This window comes from Pituophis catenifer, unplaced genomic scaffold, assembly GCF_029215685.1.
Source record: "Pituophis catenifer annectens isolate HBS135680 unplaced genomic scaffold, rPitCat1.0.hap2 SCAF_3, whole genome shotgun sequence".
NCBI classification, from domain to species: Eukaryota; Metazoa; Chordata; class Lepidosauria; order Squamata; family Colubridae; genus Pituophis; species Pituophis catenifer.
In genome coordinates, this window is record NW_027256883.1 from 43,347,147 (window position 1) to 43,366,276 (window position 19,130).

The window sequence follows — 19,130 nt, forward strand, 5'->3', positions numbered from 1 at the left end:
ATTTGGCAGATTATAAGAATTTTTTTTATAAAATGTAATAACAGGAGGCATAATGTAACATTATCTTCTAATTAAGTCATATTAAAACCACTCTGAATACTAGATTTCATCAATAAATCAAATCTGTATCTAGAAATACAATACTTTATGGATTTAAGGCAACCTTTCCAAAAGTAATGAACCCAAATGTACTGAGATAGAAACTTTTGGAATTTTTCTACAGAATGCTGTTGGAAGCAGGTGTGCACACAGGAAGGCAAGAGATAGCACAGGTTTTAGGAAGTTGTTATACAAGTCACATGCATTATGTACTTTGCATCAGTATGACCCATGTCATTGGCACAATGATGCATGTCATGTCAGTGTGTCTTAGAATGGACACCTGCATCTGGAAGCTGCTGTCCTTGTATATTAAGAGTTGCCAGGTCAAAGCAATCTGATTTAAAGCTAAGACTTTTAACTATTCTTAATTTAAATTTAAGCTACGGTTTCATTCTAATGCTTCAGTTTCAATATTCTACTCCAGAATAAAATGTTAAGTTTGAGAAAATGTAGATGTTGTAAAAGCTCATATTTTTTAGATTGAATGAGAGGGGACACAATAATTTGCTATAGTAGGAAAAGAGTTCCCATACAGCAGGATTTGCAAACTGTTAGGCCTGAGCTCTTCCAGTTGTGATCATTAAAAAGAGGCAATAGGAAACACTTAAAATGAAACCAGAAAGAAGAAGAAAAGTCTAACCTTTATAAATCCAGGGAAAACCAGAAAATGACACTTCCCATTCCATTGTTTGTAATCCAACATTTTATACAGACAAAAATAAAATATATTGGGGCATTCTGACAAATGCTACAAACATTCAAACGTTTTGTTTTTTTACAACAACTATGTAAGAGGAACACACAATTATGTTAAGTTCCTCCTATCCCCCCATAAGCCCTTTTCTGCTCTCTGTGAACACAAAGTCTAACTGGCTTATATTGTAGGTTTCAACTGTGAATGGCTTCAATATATTTATATTTAATTTTAAAACTGTTGGCCTAATATGGCTATACGTTGATCATTACAATAATGGCTTGAAAGCAAAATAAAAATGAACAAATGAACAAAATTGCAATGATATTTAAGGTGCTTTCTTTTTCTTTTGTTAAGGAGTTATCATTTTTCATGGCCAGTTCATGGGTCTTACACACTCTATGCCTTTTGCTTGTCATTCTTTCATATATAGTCTATCAAGAGAATGTTACTTCAAATAGAGAGCTGAGTAAATTGTCATATAAAAACATTTGGAAACAAGGAAATGATACTGCTCTATTATTATTGAGATTTGAAAATTGTATTAAATGCTTAAGCATGGTGATGTATCAGTTATTTTTGTTTCTTTTTCTTTGAGTGCTGTCAAAGCACAATAAAATTATAGTAAAAAGATATTGTTCCACAATGGGATTTTCCAACTTCATTGTGTACTGCTGCTTTGTAAAATTGAGATTTAATTTATGATCCCATATGACCATATTCTGTAGAAAGATGCCACATGCCTTGAGTCGGTTCTAATGCTTGCTGTTCTTCAAGGAATAAGCTGATAAATATTTATACAGCAGTCTTACATACTTGTGGAAGGATAGAAGTACAGGACTGGGAGTTATCAAGTCATATATTTTAATTTGCAGCTGCCAGATGATGTGGCAGTAGTAGTAGCAGAAGAAGAAGAAGAAGAAGAAGCAACAGAAGCAGAAGTAGGGGCAGTTGTGGCTTGACTGCCAACATAGAGTGGGTCCAAGCATGCCACTTTAGCTGCAAAGAATGAGTGGATGCAATGCAGAACTGCAAATAAATTTGAAAATTCCAATTCCTGAAAGTGAAAGCAAAATGATCAGGTATGAATGACAAGCCCATTTATTTATTTATCTTATATTGTGATAAAAGCACCAAGTAGCGGTTACAGAGACACAAACAGAAAGGCTTAGGAAAATCAAATATATTCATAACACACCCAGTTCTATTATTCATTGTGAAACTAAATGTTTTTCTCTTACTACAAAATTACTTTCTTTGCACCCAGATTACAAAACTCACAGTTTTTATGATTTTAAAATATAAATTTGTAACTATATTTTATATTTTCAAATAATTGGGAAAAGGTAGTTAAATAAAAAAGATACTATGTGATGGGTATAATCCTTGTGGTTTGCTCTTTTAAGAAGTCTAAAATAAATTTTAGTTTACATACATTTTTAATCAATGCAGAAACTCAGAATATTTCTGATCATAAAATTGTAAAAATTTTTAAAATCTCTGTGTTTGTGTATATCAGAAGTACAAAATATCAGAATATTGTATATAAAGAGCCTTTTACCCATTTCTTTGCCAGGCTATTCCTCAAGCACATCCTGATTTTGGTCATTAGAAGTTGAAACAGGAGACCTTACAACATAACCCACTATGACATTACTAATTTTTTGAAATGTAGATTTTATCTTATGTATCCCTACTGAATAGGAAAAATTAGGAAAGAATAAAATTGAGCTTTATGGGATTTTTCCTCCAAGTCTCCAATCTCCAACTTTTCAGCAGCAGAAGTTACTGCCTATATGATGTGATGACACAATGAATGTATCATTATTGGCCCCTATCAGTCCTGATATTTTAAAAGAGAAATAAGTGATTTTTCTACTTTTGTCTGCTACTCCTACTTTGGGTGTGTGTGAGAGAGAAAGCTAACTTAACATCATTGAGTTAGCTTTCACTCCCAGTGACAGTATGGTCAAGTCCCTGCAGTTTTCTTGGAAACATTTTTGAAAGTGGTTGCCCTTGCCTCATTCCTAGGGTTGAGAGAGAGTGACGTCCCATCCAGCTGGTTTCAGGCTGAATATAGGAATAGAATTTATGGTCCATTAGTTACTATCCTGATGCTTTAACCACTACACCAAACTGCTTTGTCTTCTTTTAGTTAACCACAGTCATATTGCTGTGCCAATTCAGTTCTGAACTCAATACGCAATGCTCTGGCTATGCCAGTTTTGGACTCAGACAAATTGGTTAGAAAAGGGTGACAGTAAGTACATCCTGTTACTTAGTTATCAATAATTTGATAATAGGAAAGGAATTTTGTTCTTCTCTTTACCTTTGCTTCAATCTGCTTAGTGTCGGGATTTTGAAATAAAAATTTAATTTTGCTCTTGCCATCATCTGAAGACCCTTTAAGCTGGGAAAACTTGTACCGCCATAGTACAGCCTAAAGGAAACAAACAACAAAAACACATATATACATTAATGTACAAAACTGCTACAGAAGAAAATGCATATCTGAGAAATTTTCAACCTGCCAATATTAGCAAATAAATATATTTTCTCTCATCTGAAGTGAACTTTTTAACTCCAGTGATCCTATTTAATAACAGAAGAGAGACATCGGGAAGAAAAAAAGTTATTTAGTTACATTTTATTAAACAAATGGCCAGTGTAGTAATCTAGCTCTATTTTCTAGTCATCTTTATTACTAAAACAAGGTATCGGTTTCCCATTGTGCAATCAATGATTTGGTAACTACTTCATTTATAGCTGTTGGCAATATAAACTGAGATAATAGGAATGCCATCTACAGGCAATCTGAAGCTATATTAAGAAACTGTAAGTGACTCTTGCTGCTTTTAACTAATAAATGGAAATTTTGAATGAGCATTAAGATGTATAGACCATTTGAAACTAAAATATCATCTATAATGCAAATCTGCACTATGGAACAATTCATCCTTTCTTTTAAACCAAGATTGATGAAGTACTATAAGCGCCATATACCAAACACATATCTTGGATGTCAGGGCGCTGATTAATCCCATTCTGCTTTTGGGATAATTGCACCTTGATTACGAGGGGTGGATCGAGACTTTTCTTTGCAAGCATACTTTAAGAAAACAAAACCCGAAGATATTTCTTCTAAGAAAACTCATTTATTTGTTATAAAGAAAATAAAACATCTCACTAACTAAGAAAATTAATTGTTACATTTTTGCAAAAGTTCGTGCCGGCTATTTCTCAGCCAGACCTTTCTTGGCAAGAGAACAAAGGAAAAAAGTGTGTGAAGGAATGTGGGTGGACATGCGCAGTTTAGCTTACTGATAAGGATTCTTGGCAAGCTACGGAAAGTCTGATAGTCCAGAAATAATGAGCTCAGCTGGTAAATAAAAAAATGCAGTGACATTGGATATATCAAGATATTTACAACTAGATATGCACAGAGTTTTCAATATGCTAAAGTCAGACTGGAACTTATCATGTTTCATACTCCACATGCACTCAATGTACATGTATATGTGTTGAATGTCATTCCCATATAACATAGTTTTGGAATCCTTCTCTGAGATTTAATATTATCCTATGTTAAGCATAGTTTTAGCTTAATACTGCATTTTTTAAAATTGGGGGAATATTGTGGAATGTTCTGTATCTCAATTTGGTTGAGATCACAAAGTATCGAACGTCCTTAAGGGACACAACATAAGAGAAACCATGGATTGACAGGGCTTGTTTCTGTCTTGGAAAAATACAGATTAAGAGCCTTAAACAAAGAGAAAACACTCCTGTTAATTAGATATATAATCCTTTGTGTAGTATACTAGTATACATATTATGAATATACTTGCCCCTGAAGAAAGGCAAAGCAAAATTTAGGATACAACAAAAGTAAAACAGGTATTGTATGTCCATTAATATGGGAAAACAGTAATCAAAATGGTATTGTTTTCTTCAGCAATAATGATAGATATTAAAACTCAGCTATAAAGTCATAACTTAGCCACACTGAGACAATCTATGTTGGCCAATATTCTGTCTATAGTAATATAAAAATGAAAACTTAAGAGGCAGGATAAGATACAGATATCTATCTCCTAGTGTTAATCCTTGAGCTAATATCATATTTCTTCTCTTCCTCACATTCTCCCTCCTGCCTTCCCTCTCTCCTATCTATCTATCTATCTATCTATCTATCTATCTATCTATCTATCCATCCAATCTATATTTCCCCCCACAAGCATACCAAGAAAATAATTACATAAATAATAAAAAGAAAGGGTAATTATGTATATATTGATGTACACACAGATATACCACGTTTCCCCAAAAGTAAGACCCTGTCTTCTATTTTTTTGAACCCTGAAATAAGTGCTTGGCCCAGGGGTGAAATGCTCCCGGTTCGGACCAGATCGCCTGATCCGGTAGTGATGGCGGCAGGTGGTTCAGAGAACCGGTAGCAAAAATCCCTGCTGCCCCCCCGCATGCCCAGCTGAGCCGCGTGATCATCAGAGGCTGGTTTTTTTTACTTTTAAAAGCATTTTTTCTACAACCTCTTCGGCCCAAAGAAGTTGTAGGGAAAAAAATGCCTTTAAAAGCCTCTAACGATACTAGCCTGATCGTCAGAGGCTTCTAAAAGCATTTTTTTCTACAACCTCTGGCTTGGCCTTATTGCCATGCGCTCAAAAGTCCGATTGGGCTTATTATCAGGGAATGTTTTATTTTGGGGGAAAAAGGGTACATGGACAAATTCTATGCTATAGAACTGAGTTCCCCAATCTTTCCGGCTTTGTGAACCAGTGGAGGAGGAGACAATGGTTCAGCGCAAGCAGTGGGCAAGTGCATGCACATGCAGCTGCATTTGCATGAGCAGCGGGCACATGCGCCTGCCACTCATGCAAATGGAGCCTGCACGCATACCTGATGCTCAGGCGAGTGGGGATGCACATGTGCACTTACCCGCCACTTCTGTGGCTCGGTTCCAAAAGGCTCAAGGCCCGGTAGTAGGCCAGGGCCTGAGAATTGTGGACCCCTGCTATAGAAACTCTCTGCCATACATTTTGTTATCACATCTATAAAAAAACAGTTATATCTTTGGTTACACCCACAGTTTTTATGCCATTGGTGGCACCCGTGGAGATCCCTCAGTTTAGATGGGCATTTGGTGGTCAAAAATGTTGGTCTCAGTAACAGGAATAACACATAACACACACATCACAAAACCATGAGATATAAGACTAAAGAAATAGTAATATGAGCAATCTGGGAGTGTTCAACATATGTATGTTGAGGAAAATTTGGAAATATCTGAAAATCTTTAGAAATAAATTTTTGGAAATGAATATGCAATTTCAGTCAAACCAGTTGAATATGTGAATTGTATAAATTTTGGCATATATTAGATTTCTACTAATTTTAAAATAAGTAGTTGCCTTTAAATATAATTATAAATCAACATTAATTAGTGAATGATTATTAAATCAATTGTTATTTCAGAAGGGTTTTCAGAGACAGAACACGGATGCCTTCTCTATACTTCAATATTCCTTCGTTAAACTTTTGGAGCAATACTGCTCCATTAAACTAAAAAGGAGAGACAGAAATAACTTTAGGAGCAAATGTCAAAAGATTGAAAACTCCATCCATTAAAGAATGTTCCTTGCCCCAGTGATCCAACGGAAATTACAGCTTTCATTTCCAGTTTAGCACCACCTGACTTGCTGATATGTTTTCTGCTGCTGTCTTTTTGCTGTGAAGTAGAGATGGGAAATTTGTCTGGTTACTTACAACTTCCAACAAACCTCACTATTGGCTCTGGTGGCTAGAGATTGAGACTTCTGGTGGCTGAGTGAGAGGTGGGACAAAAATGGCTTCCCTGTAGTAAATAGGCTTGAATTTGGTAGAAACTAAGCATTTACAATCCATTTGATTCAAAACTTTTGATATTTTGACATTGAGAAAAAAACACTAATAAATCCATAACTGGGAAAAAAAAATAGGCTTGAATTGGATTTTCAAAGTACGTGTATGACTAAGGAATTATCTACAAGCAATTGCTCAATAGCATTTTTTTTTTTTTGGACAACCCTTTGGTAACTGTTCTGTTGCAACCAAAAGTCCCTGAAAGGGGTAAAAATGGTCAATATGGGCACAGGATCCAAATAAAAGGAATGAATATACACAATGCTGGTCCCAAAATGTTTATATAAACTTTTAGCAAACTTGGAGCAGTAAGGATGCAATTTGACTAAGCTTCCCAGTGTTTGGAATAAGATGTTGGCAAGTTATCCTTTTCTGTGCATGCTGGTGGATATTCTTATGCATTGCTTTATACTTATAAGAAGCATGAAGACCAGAAGATGTGTCGAGTGTCAGCCATTCCCTCGACACATGAGCCCAGGGACTGTGACAAGCCAGAAGAACAGAGACACGGTGAAGGGGGGTGTTGTAGCGTTTAGCAGGGCACGGTGATATCAGGTGGTGGATGGTATAGGGAATCTGGGGACAGGGTCAATAAAATGATGTCAAAGGAAACAAACGCCCTTCAATACGAGGGACAGCGAGATCCGGAAGTAACTGAAGGATTAAATAGCGCGGTCACTTTAAATGCACAATTGAGCAAGGGAGGGGCGCTTGGGGGCGTTCTATAAAGCCAGATAAGCGGAGGGGTCGGGCGTCTCCGACTTTGTTTTTCATCAGAAAACTTCAGCGCTTACTGTATGACCACCGTGTAAGCTACGATTAAACCGGATAGCTTCACCTTTGAGTGTGTGCGTGTGGTGTTTGTTCGGCGGAGCACAGGTGGTTCCAGAGGAGGCTGACAAGATGATGCTAACATGAAGCATATTCTAAATGTAAAAGGATCTGCAACTGTTCAGATTTTAAGATCTTCATATAAGATATTTCTGGGCGGTTCAGTATGGAGATTGTAAAATCTTTGCTCCAAAGGACTTCACCTATTGCTTATTCTGATATCTTTGTGATGCCAATTGACAGTTTCCTTTTTTTTTTTAAGAAAGGGTTTAAATTTGAATATTTTTAAACAGCAGATTATGCATTTTCACAACTTTAAAAAATGACTTTGTTTTATATCTTGCTTACATAAGATGCACAGGAACCATACTTGAAGAACAGAGTGACTTAAAATAAATGAAGTAAACCACTTAATATTCATGAATAAATGCAGACTGCCTGAAGGAAGGAGCCAAAATAAATAAACAAAACACAGAAGTGCTATAACTGCATAACTGAGCAAGATTTGCTAACTTGACTCTATATTAGCATGTAGAAATTGTGCTTATTGATTTATTTGATTCATATCCTACCTTTGCTTTGTACAATTTTGTATATAACACTTCCTCCTATTCTTTTCCCCACAGTTAACCTATGAGGCGGGTTGGGCTGACAGAGAGTAGCTGGCTCAAATTCATTTGGTAGCTTCTGTGCCTAAAGGACGCACATAATTCTTGGTCTCCAGACTTCTACTCTAGCACCTTAATTGCTATTCCATGTGACTTTCCATATAATAATAGCCTAACAAATGCTCCAGTCTTTCTATTATCAGACTGATTTAATGTATCAAGTGTGGCAAATGTTAAGTATGGTAGCAGATAACCTTCCCTTCTAAATAAATTACATTGTAAGAGGAGTTATCATTTGTGAGGCCAGATCCCACAGAATAAAGTAGAAGGAAGTTTGTCCATTGTGGTGTAGGGAAATAATGAAGAATGGAAATGGTTTCTTCTGCATGCTGTTTAACTATTCGCAAGGCATTTTTTCCCCTATTTTTTGTTTTGTTTTGTTTTTACTGCAAATGATCTCATGACAAGTTTCAAAAGAACCCCATTCTTATTCTTTTTTACTGCATCAAATGGGTTTTCTCAGTATGAAAACATTTAAAAAGAAAAAAAAGTAGCTTCAAACATGTGTATTATAAAGCCGTTCTATTTAGTTATGCCTTGAATTACCATCCTTGCATCAGCCACACTTCCTGCAATTTTATACTCATCATGAATAAAAATAGCCTGCAGTATGCTGGATGCTGGGTTTGGCATGGTGAAAAGCTGTAATTATTTCTAGGGCCCTTTTCCTTGCTTGGCACACACATTATTTAATTTTAATTGGAAGCTGCACAATTAGCTTCAATGCCTATTAATAAGACCCAATTTCAGAAAATATGGAACTGCTAAAGCTATTTGAATTCTAGACCCAGCAATATTGAGAAAATAAGACCCATTTAGTGCAGTAATACTTTAGCAGTGGACAGCCCAATGTCTTGCGGAGTCCAAAAAATACAACATGAAAACAAGTGTCTATGTTTGTTTACTGCACAACAAGTGATATTCAGAAGCAAGCTGGTTCTGAATTAAAATAAATTGTGTGACCTGTGGGTGCCCCTTTTCTATATTCAGGATGAAACTTCCTCTAAGCAGTATTCTAGGAGTTTCCTCTGTTGCTTCCTCTCTCCAAATTCCTCAGAGAACCAGGAAGCTGCAGTGGGCCAGTGATTGAAAGATGACCATTCAAGTGTTAGTTACCCCAGCTGCCCTTTATTCCTATGGACAATTAGCCAAAATCCCTACCAGACTCTTGGATAACTCTACAGGAACCATTAGAATAGAATAGAATAGAATAGAATAGAATAGAATAGAATAGAATAGAATAGAATAGAATAGAATAGAATAGAATAGAATAGAATAACAGAATTGGAAGGGACCTTGGAGGTCTTCTAATCCAGCCCCCTGCCCAGGAAGGAAACCCTACACCAGACAAATGGTTATCCAGTATCTTCTTAAAAATTTCCAGTGTTGGAGCATTCACAACTTTGCAGGCAAGTTGTTCCACATCTTAATTGTTCTGTCAGGAAAGTTCTCCTTAGTTCTAAGTTGCTTCTCTCCTTGATTAGTTTCCACCCATTGCTTCTTGTCCTACCCTCAGGTGCTTTGGAGAATAGTTTGACTCCCTCTTCTTTGTGGCAACCCCTGAGATATTGGAACACTGCTATCATGTCTCCCCTAGTCCTTTTCATTAAACTAGACAGATCCAGTTCCTGCAACTGTTCTTCTGCATTAACTGCCTGGTTGGAGTGATCTAATAGGATCTTTTTTTCTGTGGGAGATCATGCTGTATCTATCCTGGGGGAGGGAACAAATCTAGTGCATGACTTCTTTTGTCCAGTACCAACTATTCTAGTTAATCATAAAAGGGATGGATGTTTTAATATGGTATTCGTTGTTCTCTTCTATGTTCTCACCTGTTAGTTATGGGTGAATTTTTACTAATGTGTTTGTATTGGGAGTTTCAGCAGATTAAAAAAATCAAGATGGAAGCTATGACCAATGCAAAACATATAAAAAAGAGTGAGGTATAATTTTCCAGTTGTGCCTATGATTCTATTAAAGAATTATAGATGCCCCTGGTTTTGGGAATCTGTGTGTCTGTGTATTCTATCTCTATTTTACCAAATACATTTGGATATAATAAAGTAATGTCTTTCTAACTTCGTATATTGCATCTAGTTTTGGTTGCTACGATACAAAAAATGTTGAGACTCTAGAAAGAATGCAGAGAAGAGTAAAGAAGATGATTAGGGGACTGGAAGCCAAACATATGAAGAACAGTTGCAGGAATTGGGTATGTCTGGTTTAATGAAAAGAATTACTAGGAGTGACATGATAGTAGTGCTCTAATATCTATGGGGCTGCCACAAAGAAGAGGGCCCACCTATTCTCCAAAGCACCTGAAGGCAGAACAAGAAGCTAATCAAGGATGGAAACTAATCAAGGAGAGAATCAATCTAAAACTAAGGAGAAATTCCATGAAAGAACAATTAATCAGTGGAACAACTTGCCATCAGAAGTTGTGGGTGCGCCAACACTTGAGATTTTTAAGAACAGATTGGACAACCATTTGTCTGAAATTCCTGCTTGAACAGTGGGTTGGACTAGAAAACTCTAAATTTCTTTTCAGCTTTGTTATCCCATTTGTTATCCCTTTGTTATTCTAGTCCAAATTACCTTTCTTGGCTGAGGACTACCTATACTATTTGCAAGGAACTAAATGGCAATTTGTAATTAATCAAGAAGAAATTTTGTTGATGTATTATATTAAGAGAAACAACTTATACTCAATATTATCTGTTCTGATAATATTATTGTAAAATAAAGCTTTTTTTAATAGTATTTTTATTTATATATAAATATTTTGAAAACAGTGTATTGTCCAGTCATTTCATTTTACCAAAAAAGCAACAGATATAGTAATAATGACAACAATAATAATATACATAGTAATTATAGCAATATTGTTATATTAGCTTATTTACGGTCATGTTCATTATACTAGCATACTTATAGTCATAGACAACGTTCATCTTTTACACGCACATAACAATAATCTTTCTTCATCTAACCTCTACCTCTTATATCTAACCATTGATAAAACCTATCCCATGTTAAGTAGTACTCTGTATCTCCTTTATCTTTTATTTTCAATGTCAGTCTATCCATCTCTGCACAATCCAATATTTTCTGAATTATGCTTTCATCTGATGGGGTGTTCTCATAAAGCTTTAATCAATTAAATTGATCATAATCAACCTGTCCTTTGAATGATACCAGAAAGATAATCTATAAATTAGAAGATAAGTGTAAGATCAAGCTTCAGTTTAAGAACATTATTATTTGGGGGAGACTAAGCAATGAGATTTCAAAGTACCCCATAACATGTTCTATAGAAGTAGAAACTCATACATTATTTATTATTTTTATTGCTATGTACATGACTGCACAACTCAGGTTGCTCAGACAACTGAAAATAATTTATATGTACTGGCTAATATCTAGGGTTCAGTAATAAATAAAACTCAGATGCTTGAAATCTGAATGTCCCAAATATTAATAATGATGAAATATCTGGGGGTTTTCAGTGAAAATGCCATAGAAAATAATAACTGATGTACTGTGTTCATGTCAGATTATGAAGATATTGAGTGACACACAGTATTTCTACCTCCAAATTAATATTGGAGGTAGTAATAGTGAGTAAGAAATAATTCTCACATTTATGACGGTTGCAGTGTCCCATGGTCATGTGATCCCCTTTTGCAATCTTCTGACAAGCAAAATCAATGGGGAAGCCAGATTCACTTAACAACCATGTTATTAATTTAACAACTGCAGTGATTTACTTAACAAATGTGGCAAGAAAAGTCGTAAAATGGGGCAAAACTGATTTAACAAATTTCTCACTTAGCAACATAAATTTTGGGCTCAATTGTGGTCGTAAGTTGAGGATTACTCATATTGGTCTGTGACAGCAGACTAGTGAATACAGATCTATATTCTTCCTACACAATTATAGTATTAGATGTATAGAATGGGAGTTCATAAGCTGTGAACTACTTACATTTGAACAAGACCTTTAATTAGCTTTTTTTATTCTTGAAATATAATAATTTAAACCAAAGTGCCTGGAAATTGATTAAAGCTCACTAATAATTAGTATGTTGAAACCCATTAAATAGCTAGTTGAAAATTAATTGAAAGACAATTTTTAAATAATTTGTTGAGCTACTTGTAAGTAATTATGAGATAAATGAAATGATTTGTAAGTAATTGACTTAATTTGATTTAGCGTATAATATGTTAACAGTGAATAATTATTTTTTTCTAATGACTGGGGAAAATACGTAGGAATACAAATATTAAGAAAAATGATGGGTTTAATGTCTAATACATTTACAAGTGGAATAAAGCCATGTTCATTAGAAAAATTGGTCAAAGAGATTTATTATGTTAAACTTGTACTTTGGGAAAAAGTTAATATTGTTTAGATGGAAATGCATGAAAAAATAGAACAGAGGGAAATGAATGAAAAATAAATTGATAATGGCTTTTTACAAATCAAAAGAAAAAAGAAATATATAACAAAAATATGTCATGAGAGAACAGCAATAAATACAATATAAAAATTAACAAATAAGAGTAATATTGCATGGTTAAAATTATTAAACTAGATTAAATAAAATACAAAGAACTCAGTCTGAATACAGATCTAAATCATAACTACTATAATGAAAATGAAACATATGTACAATAAATCATAAATTTTGGACCCTGTAGACAGGATTTATACCAAAATTATAGTAAAAATTGGGAAAACTTTGAATTCAATAAACAGAGTTCCAAATGCAAAAAAGGCTACACCTGCAATTTTTTTAATGAACAGTGTTTTCTAACAAAGATTATACTATTATTATTATACATACACCAAAAAGTAAAATACAAAACATAAATAGCAACATTATATAATATTTTACAACTCTCTGCATTGACAATTATCTTTACTTTTAAATTCAATCTTCCTAATAATTCTCTTATTCTTATATTATTCTTATTCTTATTAAAGTGTAACGCTAGTTTACCTCTTATGGTGCACTGTGGATAGCGCGACAGTGTGAACTAGCCAGACTACTCTGTAGACTTTCCTGGCTCTCAAAATATATGTCCATGTATGTCCATAAAATAAGTCCATGTATAATTAATTAATTAATTAATAGCTTCAAACATAAAATAAAATTTAAAACAAGAATTTTCATATCTATTTTTGAATACTTATTAACTGAATTAACTGAAAAGAATTCTAGCAGTTAGAGAAATGCATTCCTGCTATGGTTGTGTTATTTGTGGGTTGTGTAAAAGAAAATACATTACTGTTGATTGCGTTCTGTTCTCATTCAGCTGTAAATACTTAGCTCTGTTTATAAAGTTTAAATGTTACTAAAATTATAGATCACACTAGCCATTTTTTCTGGGCTGGCTGCTAGGTAGTATTTAGTAGTCTGGTAGATAGTACTTAGGCCTATTTCTGGCACTTGTTTCAAGTGTCCATTGTCTTCTGGGAAAGAAGAATTGAACGATTTTTGAGTTTTATTTCTTTAGAAAAATGTTCAACAATTTGAGTGAAAAATACTTTGCTGAGTGATTTGACAGAAGCACTTACCAAATATGCAGTTTCAGTATTGAAACTGAAATTCTTAAAACTCTTAAGAAAAACTTAATCTGACACAAATGCACACACATGTGTTGTAATGGAATACAGGATGTGCCCCGTGGATAGTTCCAAACCAAATTTAGTCTTCTGATCAGGTAAGTAGTTTGGAAGAATTAGTAGTATTGCCTGACAAGACCTGAAGCATGTTTCTGGACTGGCAAAATCAGCGGAAAAGCACTGATCACCCTTGCAGTAATCATGGTAATGTGAGAATTGAGAGTATGTCATGAACTTGTCAAAACAAATTACTTGCTTCAGGTGAGTAAGCAAAGTATGTTGCCATAAGGCTAGAAAAAATATTTCAAGGACTGAATCTGAATCTAATGGTTATTGTCTGCTAGGGCCTCTGGTATTTCTCTTTGATCAATACGTTGTACCAGTGGGGTATTATGATTAATTCAGTTGTGTTAAGTTTTCTCTGCTACAAAGATATACTTATGAACCCATAATTACATTAATATCCTCTGTTCCTATAGTTTCATATCAGCTGGATTTCATCAAAGAAAACAGTTTCTCTAGGTGGATATTGGTTTACATTTTATAGGAAAGAAGCACAAGAAGACACAAAATATAAGCTGCAGGATCCAATTTGGGTTAGTCACCAGTACCAGAGATTTAATCTTCTGAGTTTTAGGACTCATGCTGGAACCTATCCTTAGGTTAATTTTTCTCTTGCCAGAATGTGACATTTTGGTGAGAGAGAAGTTCCCTGAGGATGAACTCCAGTATGGAAGCTTGGAAGACTACACCTCTGGTCCCGATGATCAGATTGGATCCTACAACATTAACTTGGGACATGTATACTTGCCTTCATTTGTAAAATATAAGCTCTTCCTTGCTTTGCTATTACCATTGCAGAACTACAACCTGATTTATGAGTAATGTGGAAAGTGCAATTTTTTTTTTTGCTATAATAACTAGATCAGAACAATATCATCTAATCCTGAGAGCAATCTATAAATAGAAAGCTATTTCAGCTTGTGTCATTTGTTCTAAGTTGGGGTAGGGAGATGGAACTATTCTAGGCACCTTAGTCTAAAATCCTTAGAAGTTATAACTGTTGTCAGAATAATTAATTGTTAAGGGAAGGCATCTGCTCTGGTTTTGTTTCCCTGGGCAAGTATAGTCTCTACTTAACAAACTTTTGAGTTGCATTTTTTTCCCAATATGAACAAACCTGTCTGTAACTCCAACCTAGAGGGTCTTGGCAGTCAGGAAAAAGCAGGACAGGATTAGTTTATGGTGCACCGCATATATACATTTGGCAGCACAACCGCACAGGTCTCATATCGATGGCTGCATCCTACACCTGAAGACAGTGGAGATAGGTACAGAACCACATGAAAGAGGATCCAAACTCCTCAGGAAGGAAGAGGATTGCCAAAGGCAAACATGAACAGCAATCTGGGAGAGTTAGCCTATGGAGTCTGTGATTAATTGGATGGAGAAGAAAAAAAGTTGAGTCACACCACGTGAGACCATCCAGGATAGTCCAAACCCACATGTACCCTGAACTCCCCAGAGGGGCTCATGGTAGGGGAACTGGGCAGAATGGTCAACAGGACCTGGAGCTATGAGTCTCTGTGCTGTTGAGAAGCCCCCACCAAATTAACCCCTGTTTATCCCCATGGAGAATGGTGTAGTGTGAGCTGTCCACCATTGTTCAAAACTAACCAGTGTACACCTCATCTCTCTGCCTGTGAGTTGTGTTGGGTGGTGGCACCTCATTGTCTTGTTGGTAGGCCTTAGTAAGAGTTCCAATGGCCTGTGGGATGACCAGTACACTCTGGTGCCAGTGGCCAAAGCTGCAGTGGATCAATGTCAGAGAGGTCTTCCAGAACCAAAGCCAGGCTCCTCTACCACTGAAAAAATGTCAACCTTGACCAGTGATGATTAACCTTTTCTGGACCGAGTGCCTAAAGCGTGCATGTGAGCATTTGAACCCCCAAAATGCAATGCATGTATGGCCCCACACACATGCACATGTGGCCCCCCTGCATGCCCCCACCTCTGCACATGCACTCATGCCCCCACATGCTCCCTGCCCCCTTGGCAGAGGCCCAAAGACCAGCTGGTTGGTGGGAGGCGCGCATGCATGCACAGTGGAGCTGAACTGGGGCGATGTCTTGCGTGCCATCAGAGACGGCACTGCGTGCCAATTCTGGCAGGCATGCCATAGGTTCCCCATCATGGACCTAGACCATTCCCCAAGAGCAAGGATTGAGAAGAAGCTGCGGCGCTCACTACTACTTTGAGGGTATGAGGGTTATTCTGCATGTTTTTTTTAAAATGTTGGTTGGATCTATGAAGAAAATGGACTTACAAATAGCTTCTTGAAATGTAGCCTGTTTGTAAGTAGAGCACTGTAATTCAAAAATATTATCTTTTCATGCAGTAGTTTTCATCCCATTACTATATTACAATTTTATAGCAAAGAGTAAACGTGACTGTATGATATATTTGCAACTGATCTTGGTAAACTGCAATAATCAGCAAGATGAGAAATGTAGCTCAATTTAGTTTGACCAAATTACAAACCAAAACCGGTCCATCTCAGACTCCTGGTGATTCAACATGAATGCAATCTTCTATGTTTTTCCTCTTAAATTCATCTTAGGGTCACCAGTACTATGATTAGGAGGCAGTATCCATTCTTTCAGCATAGGAATTTTATATTACTCAGATCCATTGGGTTATGGAGAATGTGGCAGTAGGATTACGGATATAGTCAGTAGTCCAGAAAGAATGGGGAGAAGACCAGAGAAGAGTAGATGTGTACATCAGATACTTTATAGTACAAATACTTTTAGCTATGATCACTTTTTGCATTGTTACCTCTTGTTTTCTACTTATTCAAATATTCTGCTATGGCAGAAGAAAATAAAATCCAGTGCTTCTTTTTAAAAAATTCAGACATGAGAGAAGTCTATAAGTCATAGTCTCAGAAGGCCTATTTTTACTAGAACAAGTTAGATGCTGACATTACAAAAACATAATTTCACAATTCTATTTTTTTCAAAAAAGATCTGCATATGATTTTATAATCTTTTTTTTTCAATCAATCAATTTTTTTGATTTTTTTTCTCCCTGACACATGATTCTCTCACCAGAAGTACTTTCGCCAACATGTTTTACCTTCTTCAGGTACAAATGACCATAGCATCACATGCTGACTATTCACCATTTTCTTATTTATTTTCATTCATCAATCACTGAAATAACTCCATCATGTGATTCTTGGAATTGGAGCACTGATACAAATCTCTTGTCCTTACCTTTGTTGCAGCATCGAAGCATACAAAGCCCATGCCAAAGTCTATGGTAAGCCCCATAAGATGACTTTCCAAAACACAGGCATATGTCTTACACTGGAAAAAAATCAAAACAATACAACAGATTAAATGGCATTTTACAGGCTATATTCAATTTGTAAAATTGTGGTTAAAAGGAAAAATCTGAACATTAGTATACATCTTACAAATGAGTCCAATAAAATGCTTGCAACCATATGTAGTGCAATGTGAGAAATCTCATTTTCCCCCCCCAGAAAGGGTGAAGGAGTCCATCTCCTTGTCGGCTATTGTTCTTAGCTGCAATCATTGGCTTTGCAAAACATGAAACCATCTTTAATGTGCTATTTCATCCAGAGCAACCCCACACTAATCTGAGGGACTTTGTCTGCCAGATAGCATGAACATTTCTCAGGATTCAATTTGAGTCGGTCACCGGAACCAGAGATTTAGTCTTCAAAGCTTTTAGACTCATACTGGAGCTCATCCTCAGGGTACTTCTCAAACCCATTTTGGTAGAGAGAAGATCCCTGAGGATGGGCTCCAGCATGAGTCCAAAAGCTCAGAAGCCAAAACCTCTGGTCCCAGTGACCAAACCAGACTGGATCCTGCAACATTATCTTGGGACACATATATTTGTCTTCATTCATGAACAGTCCTTACCATGGCCAGGAAGATGATCCTGTGCCCTCTCCCCCAAAAGTGAGCAAGTCATTCTATAAACGGATCACACAGTTTTATTAGCAACAATATGAAACAATCCATTGCTGTATTCTGTAATTTTTGTTGTTGTTTTTTTTTACTTTCCAATCATGCTTATCTTCTGAGTCAAGAAAGAAGTTAAGAGAGGAATGCAGAGGATGTCATTCACTTTTTATAAGAACTCTGTTGACCAATGCATAGGATGGGATTATTTCACAGCTGGCCTCACAGTAATTGCTTGTAAATGACCAAAGATGCTTTTTCAAAAGACAACAGGACTTTGTTTTTCCTTGAAGACATTTTGCTTCTCATCCAAAAAGCTTCTTCAGTTCTGATAGTAAATGAACGTCTTCAAAGAAATACAAAGTCCAGTTGCCTTTTGAAAAAGCACCTTTGGGACAACCATAACCTGGATGATTTGAGAGTCTGCATAGACATTTTGCTTGAAAAGGGTCTTCCAAGATATGTACCACTATATCTGTTACTGAGCAAGATAAAGAATAAGATTTAACTCAGATGTTAAGGACTGTGTATAATTCATGCACTTGGCATGTCTCTATAAATGGTGACCACAGGTTTGTATTTTAAAAAACTATGCCTTGTCTCACTGGACGTCTAGCAGTGTTTTCATTTCAGGCCCTTGTGTATCTCCAAAAGTGAAGCCTTGTTGTTTGCAGACCTGCTTCTTTGTAATAGTTTATTTCTGACAACTGACCGAGTTTTTAAAGAAAGTCCTGGAAGTGAATTGGGTATAAGCAAGCACCTTGGCTTGTACTTGAGTTATATGTAGAAAAATATATGCCTTTTACTAAAAGATAACTTGGAACATGCTAAACTAATATCAAAAAGATTGTAGATTTACAAGGCATAGTATTCACATTAAATCACTAACACATTTCTATAACGAGGCTACAATAATTGCTAATAAAGTCTGCATAAAACATATACCAAATTGCTTAAGAGGAAAGGGAGGTTGAAATTGCTTCCACATGAATTCTTTTTTATTCTTCTTAATCAAATTGATTATAGATTCATGTCTTAGTTTGGCAGATATTTATAGAACAAATAGATAATCTGAGACAATCCTATAGTCTTTTCCCAACTTGTAAAATATTTTCTTGGCATTCACCTTTTCAATATGTGCTTTCTTAAGGTAAATTACATAGCCAAGTAATACATTTAGTATCCGGAATATCTTCACTTTGCAACATACCATTATTTCCAAAAGTTTGCTTATATAAGAAACAGACAATGGATTTATCACTTGCACTCTCAACATTTTATGGCTCCTT

The 19,130-nt window shown here is 35.7% G+C and overlaps 1 protein-coding gene across 1 annotated transcript in view; it reads right to left on the bottom strand.

The window, feature by feature from the left end:
- Positions 1–1,646: 1,646 nt before the first annotated feature.
- SNTG1 (syntrophin gamma 1) overlaps positions 1,647–19,130 on the bottom strand; it is a 98,854-nt gene continuing 81,370 nt past the window's right edge. Inside the window, exons 15-17 of the mRNA XM_070942308.1 lie at positions 17,122–17,214; positions 3,126–3,236; positions 1,647–1,853 (exon numbers count right to left, since the gene is read on the bottom strand). Of these exons, the coding sequence (XP_070798409.1) occupies positions 1,647–1,853; positions 3,126–3,236; positions 17,122–17,214 (411 nt within the window). The remainder of the gene's footprint in view (positions 1,854–3,125; positions 3,237–17,121; positions 17,215–19,130) is intronic.